At 42.3% G+C, this 14,501-nt stretch overlaps 1 protein-coding gene across 1 annotated transcript in view; it reads right to left on the reverse strand.

The window, feature by feature from the left end:
- Window positions 1-14,501, reverse strand: part of IPMK (inositol polyphosphate multikinase) — a 103,193-nt gene that overhangs the window by 62,518 nt on the left and 26,174 nt on the right. The window contains exons 3-4 of the mRNA XM_053692231.1: window positions 9,932-10,028; window positions 2,351-2,523 (exon numbers count right to left, since the gene is read on the reverse strand). Coding sequence (XP_053548206.1) covers window positions 2,351-2,523; window positions 9,932-10,028 — 270 coding nt within the window. The remainder of the gene's footprint in view (window positions 1-2,350; window positions 2,524-9,931; window positions 10,029-14,501) is intronic.

Genomic DNA, 14,501 nt, shown 5'->3' on the forward strand with positions numbered 1-14,501 from the left:
TACTTAGGGCTCGATTTATCAAGCCCTTCTTCCTCCCTTTGAAGGCAGGTACGCACAAAAGAAAATAGCAGTCAGTATTTATCAAGCAGCGGTCAGACAGCTGCTTCCCTTAATGTCCGACCGGAGAGATTGACATTTCCTGCCCGCGTAGGGTTTTTATGGTAGACTGCATGTGCTAGAAAGAATCGTTTTGAAATAGTTCATATTTTTAATGCATTTTAAACATGTTATCAACATTTTAAGCTTTGAGTTTATTGCAAAAAATGTAAAATTAGATAATGGATCACATTCCATGCACCTTCTGCATACAAAAGCAAGCAGGAGTAGTGATGCCACATAAGAGGCTGATGCTTCCCTTGATGAATGCAGATAGTTACAAATATAACAGGTGGAACAAAAAGGGCAAAAATGTATGATCTTTTGAAATATATGGTCCAAAGAAAAAAAAAAAAAAAAAACACACAACAATTAAAAGGACTTCATGAAAGTTTCTGTACAGAAAATTAGTTCCCTGCAGATTTATTGTGTTTGACTAAGTCCCAATACACAAATCAGGATTTATAACAGTAGGTGTAAAAGATTTATACAAAAGGATAATGGGTGATAATCTCCATTAAAAGCATTTAACTCAATCCAGCGCCAGAGGCAGTTGTAATTCAAACATGTTCCAAGACCCAATGGCAAACTCAACAGATAAAGTTAATGACTTCACTATTAAGACACGTATCATGTAGAGGGCTTTCATGCATCACATTCCAGGGTTACATACACTAAACAAAGCTATGTCAATATTTATCTTATTATATCTGTCAGCTGTGATCAATAGGCAAAAGCAAACACGTAGAAGATTAAATTTAGCCCCACCAGATTCTAGTCATTTTTATTTATTTTTTTTAAATGCAATTTATCTATAAACTGTGCAAAAGGATGATATGGAACAGAAAGGTGAGATATGAATGGGATTTCCTCATTAGATACAATCTGGGTTTAGTATCCTAATGAAATGCTGCTGAAAATGTCAAATGTGAATTCCAAACACATTTCAAATGTTAGAACTTTCTGTAATTGACATTTCTAATGTAATAGCCTAATATTATTTAAGTTGCAGTCAACTTTTTTTTTTTTTTTTTTTAAAGGTTCAGGCAAAATTAAGACAGATATACTGATTAAGCCCTCTATTTCTACTAGTTACTCTGCCACAAAGAAGATTGAGACTGAAGAGTTACTTCAGTTACATATTGCAAACACTGCCATTTAGGGCTTGATTTATCAAGCTAGGGCGGACAGGGCGCACATGTTAACCCCTTTCCGTCCCAGCTCGCCTCTGGTGGGCAGCAATTTGCTGCCGAAATTCAGCATTGCACAAGAGAGCTATTTTGCGCTCCTGTGCAACACCGCCCCTTGCCTGCACACAGCCAATCCAGCGCAGGCAGGAGCTGTCAATCTCCCTTGTCAGACAAGACCGGAAGAGATGGCGAAGAGGGTAGGGAAGCTGCAGTCTGATGACCGTTGGTTGATAAATACTGATTGCGGGTTGTTTTGTGAGAACCTGCAGTCGTAAGGGGGCGAACGGCTTGATAAATCGAACCCTTAGTGCTTTAGATGTGCATGCTTCTGAGCCTACCCAAGTATGCCATTCAACAAAAAGGATACAAAAATAAATAAACACCACACCTTGATTCGTGAAAGCTTTACTCTGGACTTTCATTTCACATTAATTAAAAAGGCTTTAAAACATGGAGAACTTGCATTTTACAATTATTACTGAAATGCATGAATAAGATCTCATCGTTAAGTCTACCCCAGTAAAGCCTTTAAAAAGGGAAGTGTGAAGCATTTGCTTCCTTTATGCAATCCGTATAAGAAATGTATTTTTCATAAGTTTGTATTTGCTACTAACAGCAACACTAGTTTTTCCATCACAATCATATTAAGCTTTTCATCTATGAATCTTGTACTATCCATTAAAAAAAAATAAAAGGGGGCAGCTACCAAATTGTTTTGCATTATTTTTGTCATATTTAATTATTGAAAATAGAGATTTTAATGAAAACATTACATGCACATTTTGTACTATTGACTGTGGAACTTTGCATTTAATGGGGTTAAGCACATAGATTAAGTCCAGCTAAGGAGCCACAGCGAAATGCTGGTTTAGAGAGGAAAGCAACCAGTGAGACAACCAAGAGTGGCAGGCACACAACCATGCACCATCACCTCCTCTATTTATCTTGGAAGTTGCAATACTTTAACCCCATTTATGGAAAAATTTGGAAGATGATGCTTCTTTAATACACAATCTAATCTTCTAATGGCTCTTAGCATGATAGGGAATAAAGTTAAATCTTACCCTCATCCCAAGCACCAGGAAGCCAATCTCCTCCATCAATGGATATTTGCTGACCTGCTGTTGGATCTTTTCAGAAGATGCATAAGGATCATAGCTCTTACGTCCAATTTTGACATCCATAATGCATGGCTTATTAAACTTTCGAGTTACATCTTCCAGTTTCAAGTACAGATCTGCAGAAAAAAAAGGCAGCGTTACTTATTAATGCAGAAAAAAAATATATACAAATTAAAATACAAAACAACTTAATAAATGACTCGATCATAACAAGTTGGTATAAATAAAAATAGAGACGCGCTCAACCTGGGAACGAACAAACGCATAATAGCTTGATCTATGGCTAGTTACCACCCAAGAAGCAGCCTCTTTTTGCTCAACATGTGCCTTTCACAGAGAAGAACTTTCCTGTAGCATATCAGTCTGATACTCACTTAAAGGACCAGTCAACACATTAAATTTGCATAATCAACAAATGCAAGATAAGACAATGCAATAGCACTTAGTCTGAACTTCAAATAAGTAGTAGATTTTTTTATAACAAATTTCAAAGTAATGTATATTTCCACTCCCCACTGTACCATGTGATAGCAATCAGCCAATCACAAATGCATATACGTATAGTCTGAATTCTTGCACATGCTCAGTAGGATCTGGCGACTCAAAAAGTGTAAATATAAAAGACTGTGCACATTTTTTTAATGGAAGTAAATTGGAAAGTTGTTTAAAATTACATGCTGTATCTAAATCATGAACATTTAATTTAACCTGAGTGTCCCTTTAAGAATATAGTCCAGCCCCGAAATACCAGGCAATCCCTTTCTGAACGAGAAACAGCAAAACCCCAGACGTACGTTTCGGCCTATTGTTTGCTGATTAGATAAAGCACTAATTAACTTATTTCAGTCCCTAACTTGTCACAGTAAAAAAGAAGATAAACATTTAAGAGGCTTTTCAAGGCCTGCAAAACAATGCACATGTTCTAACTAAATAGATTTGCTTTAAAAAAACATTAATTTGGTTGCTGATCTTTTGAGATAAAATGAATAATATCTGGTGCAGAAATAAAAATTCACTTTAATGTATCTTTAAATGGGGAGAGGGATTTAAAACCACATCAACATTTAAAGGGGCAGTCTAGTCAAAATTAAACTTTCATGATTCAGATAGGGCATGTAATTTTAAAACAACTTTCCAATTTACTTCTATTATCTAATTTGCTCAATTCTTTAGATATCCTTTATTGAAGAAATAGCAATGCACATGTGTGAGCCAATTACACAAGGCCTCTATGTGCAGCAACCAATCAGCAGCTACTGAGCATATCTAGATATGCTTTTCAGCAAGTGATATCAAGAGAATGAAGCAAATGAGATAATAGAAATAAATTAGAAAGTTGTTTAAAATGACATGCTCTTTCTAAATCACGAAAGAAAAAATTTGGGTTTCATGTCCCTTTAAATGTGTGAGATTTTAAACTTGCATCTTTTTATCCTCTTGCAGCGATTACAAACGTGCAGAAAAACAATCTAGCCTTCAAGCAAGGAAACTAAATAATGAGATACAGTAGTATAAGCAAGCTCCAGTTCATAGTGACATTTTCGGCTTTCTGCCAAAGTCAAAATCTGCAGACAAACAAAAAGTCCCATAATAACAGAATTTATGTTTACCTGATAAATTTCTTTCTCCAACGGTGTGTCCGGTCCACGGCGTCATCCTTACTTGTGGGATATTCTCTTCCCCAACAGGAAATGGCAAAGAGCCCAGCAAAGCTGGTCACATGATCCCTCCTAGGCTCCGCCTACCCCAGTCATTCGACCGACGTTAAGGAGGAATAATAGCATAGGAGAAACCATATGGTACCGTGGTGACTGTAGTTAAAGAAAATAAATTATCAGACCTGATTAAAAAACCAGGGCGGGCCGTGGACCGGACACACCGTTGGAGAAAGAAATTTATCAGGTAAACATAAATTCTGTTTTCTCCAACATAGGTGTGTCCGGTCCACGGCGTCATCCTTACTTGTGGGAACCAATACCAAAGCTTTAGGACACGGATGAAGGGAGGGAGCAAATCAGGTCACCTAAATGGAAGGCACCACGGCTTGCAAAACCTTTCTCCCAAAAATAGCCTCAGAAGAAGCAAAAGTATCAAACTTGTAAAATTTGGTAAAAGTGTGCAGTGAAGACCAAGTCGCTGCCCTACATATCTGATCAACAGAAGCCTCGTTCTTGAAGGCCCATGTGGAAGCCACAGCCCTAGTGGAATGAGCCGTGATTCTTTCGGGAGGCTGCCGTCCGGCAGTCTCGTAAGCCAATCTGATGATGCTTTTAATCCAAAAAGAGAGAGAGGTAGAAGTTGCTTTTTGACCTCTCCTTTTACCTGAATAAACAACAAACAGGGAAGATGTTTGTCTAAAATCCTTTGTAGCATCTAAATAGAATTTTAGAGCGCGAACAACATCCAAATTGTGCAACAAGCGTTCCTTCTTTGAAACTGGTTTCGGACACAGAGAAGGTACGATAATCTCCTGGTTAATGTTTTTGTTAGAAACAACTTTTGGAAGAAAACCAGGTTTAGTACGTAAAACCACCTTATCTGCATGGAACACCAGATAAGGAGGAGAACACTGCAGAGCAGATAATTCTGAAACTCTTCTAGCAGAAGAAATTGCAACTAAAAACAAAACTTTCCAAGATAATAACTTAATATCAACGGAATGTAAGGGTTCAAACGGAACCCCCTGAAGAACTGAAAGAACTAGATTGAGACTCCAAGGAGGAGTCAAAGGTTTGTAAACAGGCTTGATTCTAACCAGAGCCTGAACAAAGGCTTGAACATCTGGCACAGCTGCCAGTTTTTTGTGAAGTAACACCGACAAGGCAGAAATCTGTCCCTTCAGGGAACTTGCCGATAATCCTTTTTCCAATCCTTCTTGAAGGAAGGATAGAATCCTAGGAATCTTAACCTTGTCCCAAGGGAATCCTTTAGATTCACACCAACAGATATATTTTTTCCAAATTTTGTGGTAAATCTTTCTAGTTACAGGCTTTCTGGCCTGAACAAGAGTATCGATAACAGAATCTGAGAAACCTCGCTTCGATAAAATCAAGCGTTCAATCTCCAAGCAGTCAGCTGGAGTGAAACCAGATTCGGATGTTCGAACGGACCCTGAACAAGAAGGTCTCGTCTCAAAGGTAGCTTCCAAGGTGGAGCCGATGACATATTCACCAGATCTGCATACCAAGTCCTGCGTGGCCACGCAGGAGCTATCAAGATCACCGACGCCCTCTCCTGATTGATCCTGGCTACCAGCCTGGGGATGAGAGGAAACGGCGGGAACACATAAGCTAGTTTGAAGGTCCAAGGTGCTACTAGTGCATCCACTAGAGCCGCCTTGGGATCCCTGGATCTGGACCCGTAGCAAGGAACTTTGAAGTTCTGACGAGAGGCCATCAGATCCATGTCTGGAATGCCCCAAAGTTGAGTGACTTGGGCAAAGATTTCCGGATGGAGTTCCCACTCCCCCGGATGCAATGTCTGACGACTCAGAAAATCCGCTTCCCAATTTTCCACTCCCGGGATGTGGATAGCAGACAGGTGGCAGGAGTGAGACTCCGCCCATAGAATAATCTTGGTCACTTCTTCCATCGCTAGGGAACTCCTTGTTCCCCCCTGATGGTTGATGTACGCAACAGTCGTCATGTTGTCTGATTGAAACCGTATGAACTTGGTCCTCGCTAGCTGAGGCCAAGCCTTGAGAGCATTGAATATCGCTCTCAGTTCCAGAATATTTATCGGTAGAAGAGATTCTTCCCGAGACCAAAGACACTGAGCTTTCAGGGATCCCCAGACCGCGCCCCAGCCCATCAGACTGGCGTCGGTCGTGACAATGACCCACTCTGGTCTGTGGAATGTCATCCCTCGTGACAGGTTGTCCAGGGACAGCCACCAACGGAGTGAGTCTCTGGTCCTCTGATTTACTCGTATCTTTGGAGACAAGTCTGTATAGTCCCCATTCCACTGACTGAGCATGCACAGTTGTAATGGTCTTAGATGAATGCGCGCAAAAGGAACTATGTCCATTGTCGCTACCATCAACCCGATCACTTCCATGCACTGAGCTACGGAAGGAAGAGGAACGGAATGAAGTATTCGACAAGAGTCCAGAAGCTTTGTCTTTCTGGCCTCTGTTAGAAAAATCCTCATTTCTGAGGAGTCTATAATTGTTCCCAAGAAGGGAACCCTTGTTGACGGGGATAGAGAACTCTTTTCCATGTTCACTTTCCAGCCGTGCGATCTGAGAAAGGCCAGGACGATGTCCGTGTGAGCCTTTGCTCGAGGGAGGGACGACGCTTGAATCAGAATGTCGTCCAGGTAAGGTACAACTGCAATGCCCCTTGGTCTTAGCACAGCTAGAAGGGACCCTAGTACCTTTGTGAAAATCCTTGGAGCAGTGGCTAATCCGAAAGGAAGCGCCACGAACTGGTAATGTTTGTCCAGGAATGCAAACCTTAGGAACCGATGATGTTCCTTGTGGATAGGAATATGTAGATACGCATCCTTTAAATCCACCGTGGTCATGAATTGACCTTCCTGGATGGAAGGAAGGATAGTTCGAATGGTTTCCATCTTGAAAGATGGGACCTTGAGAAATTTGTTTAAGATCTTGAGATCTAGGATTGGTCTGAACGTTCCCTCTTTTTTGGGAACTATGAACAGATTGGAGTAGAACCCCATCCCTTGTTCTCTCAATGGAACAGGATGAATCACTCCCATTTTCAACAGGTCTTCTACACAATGTAAGAACGCCTGTCTTTTTATGTGGTCTGAAGACAACTGAGACCTGTGGAACCTTCCCCTTGGGGGAAGTCCCTTGAATTCCAGAAGATAACCCTGGGAGACTATTTCTAGCGCCCAAGGATCCAGAACATCTCTTGCCCAAGCCTGAGCGAAGAGAGAGAGTCTGCCCCCCACCAGATCCGGTCCCGGATCGGGGGCCGATATTTCATGCTGTCTTGGTAGCAGTGGCAGGTTTCTTTGCCTGCTTTCCCTTGTTCCAGCCTTGCATTGGTCTCCAAGCTGGCTTGGCCTGAGAAGTATTACCCTCTTGCTTAGAGGACGTAGCACCTTGGGCTGGTCCGTTTTTACGAAAGGGACGAAAATTAGGTCTATTTTTTGCCTTGAAAGGCCGATCCTGAGGAAGGGCATGGCCCTTACCCCCAGTGATATCAGAGATAATCTCTTTCAAGTCAGGACCAAACAGCGTTTTCCCCTTGAAAGGAATGTTTAGTAGCTTGTTCTTGGAAGACGCATCAGCCGACCAAGATTTCAACCAAAGCGCTCTGCGCGCCACAATAGCAAACCCAGAATTCTTAGCCGCTAACTTAGCCAATTGCAAAGAGGCGTCTAGAGTGAAAGAATTAGCCAATTTGAGAGCATTGACTCTGTCCATAATCTCCTCATAAGGAGGAGAGTCACTATCGAGCACCTTAATCAGTTCATCAAACCAGAAATATGCGGCTGTAGTGACAGGGACAATGCATGAAATGGGTTGTAGAAGGTAACCCTGCTGAACAAACATCTTTTTAAGCAAACCTTCTAATTTTTTATCCATAGGATCTTTGAAAGCACAACTATCCTCTATGGGAATAGTGGTGCGTTTGTTTAAAGTAGAAACCGCTCCCTCGACCTTGGGGACTGACTGCCATAAGTCCTTTCTGGGGTCGACCATAGGAAACAATTTTTTTAAATATGGGGGGAGGGACGAAAGGAATACCGGGCCTTTCCCATTCTTTATTAACAATGTCCGCCACCCGCTTGGGTATAGGGAAAGCTTCTGGGAGCCCCGGCACCTCTAGGAACTTGTCCATTTTACATAGTTTCTCTGGGATGACCAAATTTTCACAATCATCCAGAGTGGATAATACCTCCTTAAGCAAAATGCGGAGATGTTCCAATTTAAATTTAAAAGTAATCACATCAGATTCAGCCTGCTGAGAAATGTTCCCTAAATCAGTAATTTCTCCCTCAGACAAAACCTCCCTGGCTCCCTCAGATTGGGTTAGGGGCCCTTCAGAGATATTAATATCAGCGTCGTCATGCTCTTCAGTAACTAAAACAGAGCATCCACGCTTACGCTGACAAGGGTTCATTTTGGCTAAAATGTTTTTGACAGAATTATCCATTACAGCCGTTAATTGTTGCATAGTAAGGAGTATTGGCGCGCTAGATGTACTAGGGGCCTCCTGAGTGGGCAAGACTCGTGTAGACGAAGGAGGGAATGATGCAGTACCATGCTTACTCCCCTCACTTGAGGAATCATCTTGGGCATCATTGTCATTATCACATAAATCACATTTATTTAAATGAATAGGAATTCTGGCTTCCCCACATTCAGAACACAGTCTATCTGGAAGTTCAGACATGTTAAACAGGCATAAACTTGATAAGAAAGTACAAAAAACGTTTTGAAATAAAACCGTTACTGTCACTTTAAATTTTAAACTGAACACACTTTATTACTGCAATTGCGAAAAAACATGAAGGAATTGTTCAAAATTCACCAAACTTTCACCACAGTGTCTTAAAGCCTTGAAAATATTGCACACCAATTTTGGAAGCTTTAACCCTTAAAATAACGGAACCGGAGCCGTTTTAAGCTTTAACCCCTTTACAGTCCCTGGTATCTGCTTTGCTGAGACCCAACCAAACCCAAGGGGAATACGATACCAAATGATGCCTTCAGAAGTCTTTTATCAGTATCAAAGCTCCTCTCACATGCGACTGCATGCCATGCCTCTCAAAAACAAGTGCGCAACACCGGCGCGAAAATGAGACTCTGCCTATGCTTTGGGAAAGCCCCTAAAGAATAAGGTGTCTAAAACAGTGCCTGCCGATATAATTATATCAAAATACCCAGAATAAATGATTCCTCAAGGCTAAATAAGTGTTAATATCAATCGATTTAGCCCAAAAAATGTCTACAGTCTAAATAAGCCCTTGTGAAGCCCTTATTTACAATCGTAATAAACATGGCTTACCGGATCCCATAGGGAAAATGACAGCTTCCAGCATTACATCGTCTTGTTAGAATGTGTCATACCTCAAGCAGCAAAGGACTGCAAACTGTTCCCCCAACTGAAGTTAATGCTCTCAACAGTCCTGTGTGGAACAGCCATGGATTTTAGTTACGGTTGCTAAAATCATTTTCCTCATACAAACAGAATTCTTCATCTCTTTTCTGTTTCTGAGTAAATAGTACGTACCAGCACTATTTGAAAATAACAAACTCTTGATTGAATAATGAAAAACTACAGTTAAACACTAAAAAACTCTAAGCCATCTCCGTGGAGATGTTGCCTGTACAACGGCAAAGAGAATGACTGGGGTAGGCGGAGCCTAGGAGGGATCATGTGACCAGCTTTGCTGGGCTCTTTGCCATTTCCTGTTGGGGAAGAGAATATCCCACAAGTAAGGATGACGCCGTGGACCGGACACACCTATGTTGGAGAAATTGAAGTTATGGGTTTAAGACGTCAGCCGCACAAAATAAATGGTCAAACCATATATTTTAATACATACCATTTGCAGAGCCTGTAGGTGACCATGTGCCAAAATATTTAGGCAAATATTTCTGCAGGTCAAGGAGATTTCGGTCAGTACAGTCATTTGCAAAAACCTGCAAAAAAGGAGGGAACACCAAGCATATCAGCATGTCTCTGTGAAATGTTAAAGTGACTGATGAACACTTTCCTGAAACTAAGATTATATAAAATAATAAAAGTCAAAGTAGCCGTGACATTAAAATTTTAGCTTCATGACTTAGTAGCAATGTCCTGTGGTGCAGGCCCAAAACTTCAGTAGAGTTCTTCCATCAATACAGGTAGAAAACCTTTTATCCAAACTGCTAGGGACATGAAAAGGTTTGGATTTCAGGATAGTTTGGAATATTTGTACATCTGCATTTATAAAATGACAGATTGGAGAGGAGCTGTGACAAAGTGTAAGATACAAGATATTATGTAATTAAAGGGACATTAAAACACCAAATATTGATAAGGCTAACATTAGGGACAATTATAAATAGGTCACTAGAGTGTGCAGCCAATGGCTGAGTGGAATATAACAGTGTTCTGCACTTTCATTTCTAACAGGAACTGAAATGCTCACAATTTCAGCATGGAATTACAAAAAAAAAAGGGGACAAAAAAAATGACTTCAGGACAGCAGAACAGCATGGAACGTCCCAACGGCGGGAAGGGGTTAAATGGAGGTTTGTCGTCATGTACTTTAGCTATTAAACAACAAGAAGATATTTTAGCCAAATACTAAGGTCATAAAAAGGTGACTGGACCGTACGTCGCTTGAAAAAAAAACTTTGGTACGTATAATGAGAAAGGCTGGCTCTTTACAGACTCCATTAAGGCCTTTTATGGAAAGAAAAAAAAAAAGTAGGGACATTAAACACAAAATTGTGTTCCCATAAACTTTTCAATGCACTGTCAATTTATTTTGCCTGCTTTTTCTTTCACTATGAAAGTTGAAGTGCTTTCTCAGAGAGTTTCACAACATACACTGCTTCATGATGCAGCGATTGGTTGACATATGGGGACATTTCCTATGCTGTGACCAATCGGGAACATGATTGGCCACAGCATAGGAAATAACATTATTCAAGAGGCTTATCAATGGGTATACCCTAGGTCTGCAAATCAATGTATTTTTTTTCCTAACAAAATAACAGTTTTAAAAGGTTTTTAAATGTAATTTTCATGCAGATCTTTTGCAATGTAGTGATTCATTTTTGGTGCATAAAAATGCTTTTAAAAAAGGACAGTAAAGTAAAAAAACAAATTATGCTTACCTGATAATTTCATTCTTCTGAAGGCAAGAGTCCACAGCTGCATTAATTACTTTTGGGAATTGAGAACCTGGCCACCAGGAGGAGGCAAAGACACCCCTGACAAAGGCTTATATACCTCCCCCACTTCCCTCATCCCCCAGTCATTCTGCCAAGGGAACAAAAAAACAGTAGGAGAAATATCAGGGTGAAAAAAGATGCCAGAAGAACAAAAATTACAGCCGCCTCAAAGATAAAAATACGGGCGGGAGCTTTGGACTCTTCCCTTCAGAAGAAAATCAAATCAGGTAAGCATAATTTATGTTTTTCTTCTTAAAAAGGGAACAGTCCTCAACTGCATTCATTACTTTTGGGAAAGCAATACCCAAGCCAGAGGACTCTGAATCGAAAAGAAAACGGGGGGGGGGGGGGGGGGGGTGTACAAAAGGCGGCCTCTTCGAAAGGCACCACAGCCTGAATTACTCAACACCCTAATATTTTAAGTACAAGTGACACGGGAGAAAAACTCAGCCCAGGTAAATGCACACCGGTAAGCCGAACCAGACACTACTCAGACCTAGAGTCCATCAGGTCCAACCACCCCCGAGGCATCTGCCCCGCAGGACACGACTCCCAAGATGTACCCAGCCAACATAAGGACTGCATCAGCCCCCCAAAAGGGAACCAGAGACCAGGAAAATCCAAATAAACGTTTCCCAATCAACCACTAGAACAACCCATGGTTGTCCTACAAGGCAATGCCCAGAGAGACAAACTTCCTAGATCATACAACCCAAAAAGAAAGAGTGCCCAAAAAGGACTTGAGGAACTCATCACATCCCCAATTCCATACCATACCCTAAGGTACTCTAGGAAACTTACGAGTCCCCCGATGCCCCATAACTTATCTAGATCCGGAGGCTAGATAGACAGAGACAGCGGAAACAGGATAAATATCCCAGCAGCTAGAACAGAGTTCTCCCAGAGAACTCAAACCGCCCGAACAGGAACTCTCACAGCCCAGCCTCCCAAAGGAAGGCTGAGTATATTGTCAACACAACCCCCTGAAAGATGCGTCAAGCTTGCTAGCATCCAGACAAAAAGCACTGAGCTGTAACTCCACCATTATTACACCATTATTGAGCAAAGCACTACAGATGGTTGCAACTGCAAACCTTCAAGGGCAGCAGCCTACCAAATAGCGCTCCAAGAAGCGTCCCCTCCCGACTCCAGTGAGAAGAGGAAGGTCATCCAAAGTCCCCCCTCAATGAGAGGCAACAGCAGAAAAACGGTCAACACTGCATTGAGTAACTGATCTCCAACCTTCTGTCCAGGATAACGGTTCTAGCCAAAAGGCTTCAAAAGACCGATACAAGAGTCCCAGATCACAGGAAAGGAAGAGGATCAATGAGGAACAAATTCCCCTGTCAAACCGCTGTTGCAACAGCATGCTCCAGAGAGTCAGGAAAACAATGTGTTTGGGTACGAGACCCCCTACACACAGTCGAGGGCAAAAAGGGCACACTTCCCAAGGGAAGATTTCCCCTTAAACCTTAATATGCCTATAATGGATACACGTGGGAGAAGCCCCCACTGGAGCCACTTACAGCCTCCTGCTACAGGAACGGGGAAACCCGACACAACATCACAGTTCCCCTCCCAGGAACCTGAACGCAGGAAGGGAAAACCCCTGCAAGGCAGGACCAAGGATCCCCCGGACTCCACAAATACTAAAGTATGTCCGAACCCGGGAACCCAACCCCTAACTCTGGAGATAAAGGAAAGAAAAAACGGGGGAAAAAAAACCCTACCATAGAGGCGAGACTCCTCAGCCACTTCACCAACCCAGGTAAAAGCATCTGGCGTCTACAGGAACATTGTAAGTGCACCAGAAGACAGAAAGGAACCCGTCAGAAAGACCAAAGTCTAAACCCGTCAGTAGACATCTCTCAGAGTCCCAGCCCCTGCGAAAAGGGGCCCGCTGGACCACAAACTTCAAGCATAAACCGAACCGTCCACTCCCATCCATGGAGAGACATGGGCCAGGGTCAGGGTCCTTGACAACGACCTATCACAAGATGCAAATATCTGAAAGTACCCTAAGCTGCCTCCTTCAAGGAGGAGCGTACCTCTAAAGTCCGTAGACCTGGCGATCTAGATAGCCTCAAACCCAAGAGCCACAATGGACTCCTGCTCCATCTGAGATCAGCACCCAGTGCAAAAGGATCGCAATAAATCTCATAAGCAAGTGACAACACGTGATACACACACACTGGCAGGGTAACATCAATACCCGAAAGCAAATGATAACCCAAGGCCTCGCTCGCCATCTAAGAGAACGTAAGGCACCGCCCCCAAAACCCAGAGCGGAGTATCGAGAAAAAAAATAGACAACTGATTGACCCTTGAAGGGCGGCCCTCCGCACCCAACCTCTACTACTGACAAGCCAAAGCTAGCGTAACATTGAGAATAGGGAAGAACCAGGAATTGAATCCTAGTATCTCAGATTCCAGGTAGATGGAATATCCACTATGCCACAGGCCGTGGCGCAATACACTCGATGTTAAGACCGTAGTCCGACCGAGGAACTCCGACAGTCAGAGAGCTTGAAGAAGCTATTTAATCAAATAATTTTACCTTGAGCAGGCTAACGCCGGAGCTGTAGCTCCCACAGAAGGCAGGGAATCCCTGCACACCACCTATTCAGAGTAACAGAACTCGAACAGAGGAAACGAACACGCCCACATACTCGACCAGACGATCCCCCCCAAAAGTGGGGGAAGGATGGTACTCCACCATCGTCTGGAGAAGTTGTATATAAACCTCAGACCTCAACTCCAATAGGATCCGAGCCCGGAGTCCATAGAATAGGCCAAGAGGCATTCTCAGCACCCGAAGGTGACATGAACCCTGGTAACAGCAGCAAAAGCGCCCGACCAGTACCAGCCTGGTATAAGGACAATCTGAAAACTGTTCAAGGTCCAAGAAAATGTGTCCAGTAGGAGCAATAAATGAACTGGAAACGAAAATTTGAATATTCAACAAGTGCGCAACTCTCGAGGGAGTGCCCACACAACCACTAGTCGCAAGTATCGGTTCCAGTAAAAGAACATTTATACAAATGAAAACTAACAGATCTGAGCTTAAGAAAAACCAAATTAAAACCCATCCATCCGGAACACAAATAAAATGAAAGGCAGCACCCATTGGGTGAACACCCAAGGCGAATGAAACCACAGCCGGGCCAGCCATAGAGGCCTCATTCATCCAAGCTCAGAAATGGAACGGAAAACACAAAGAAACCAAAAATG

This window comes from Bombina bombina, chromosome 9, assembly GCF_027579735.1.
Source record: "Bombina bombina isolate aBomBom1 chromosome 9, aBomBom1.pri, whole genome shotgun sequence".
Lineage (NCBI taxonomy): Eukaryota > Metazoa > Chordata > Amphibia > Anura > Bombinatoridae > Bombina > Bombina bombina.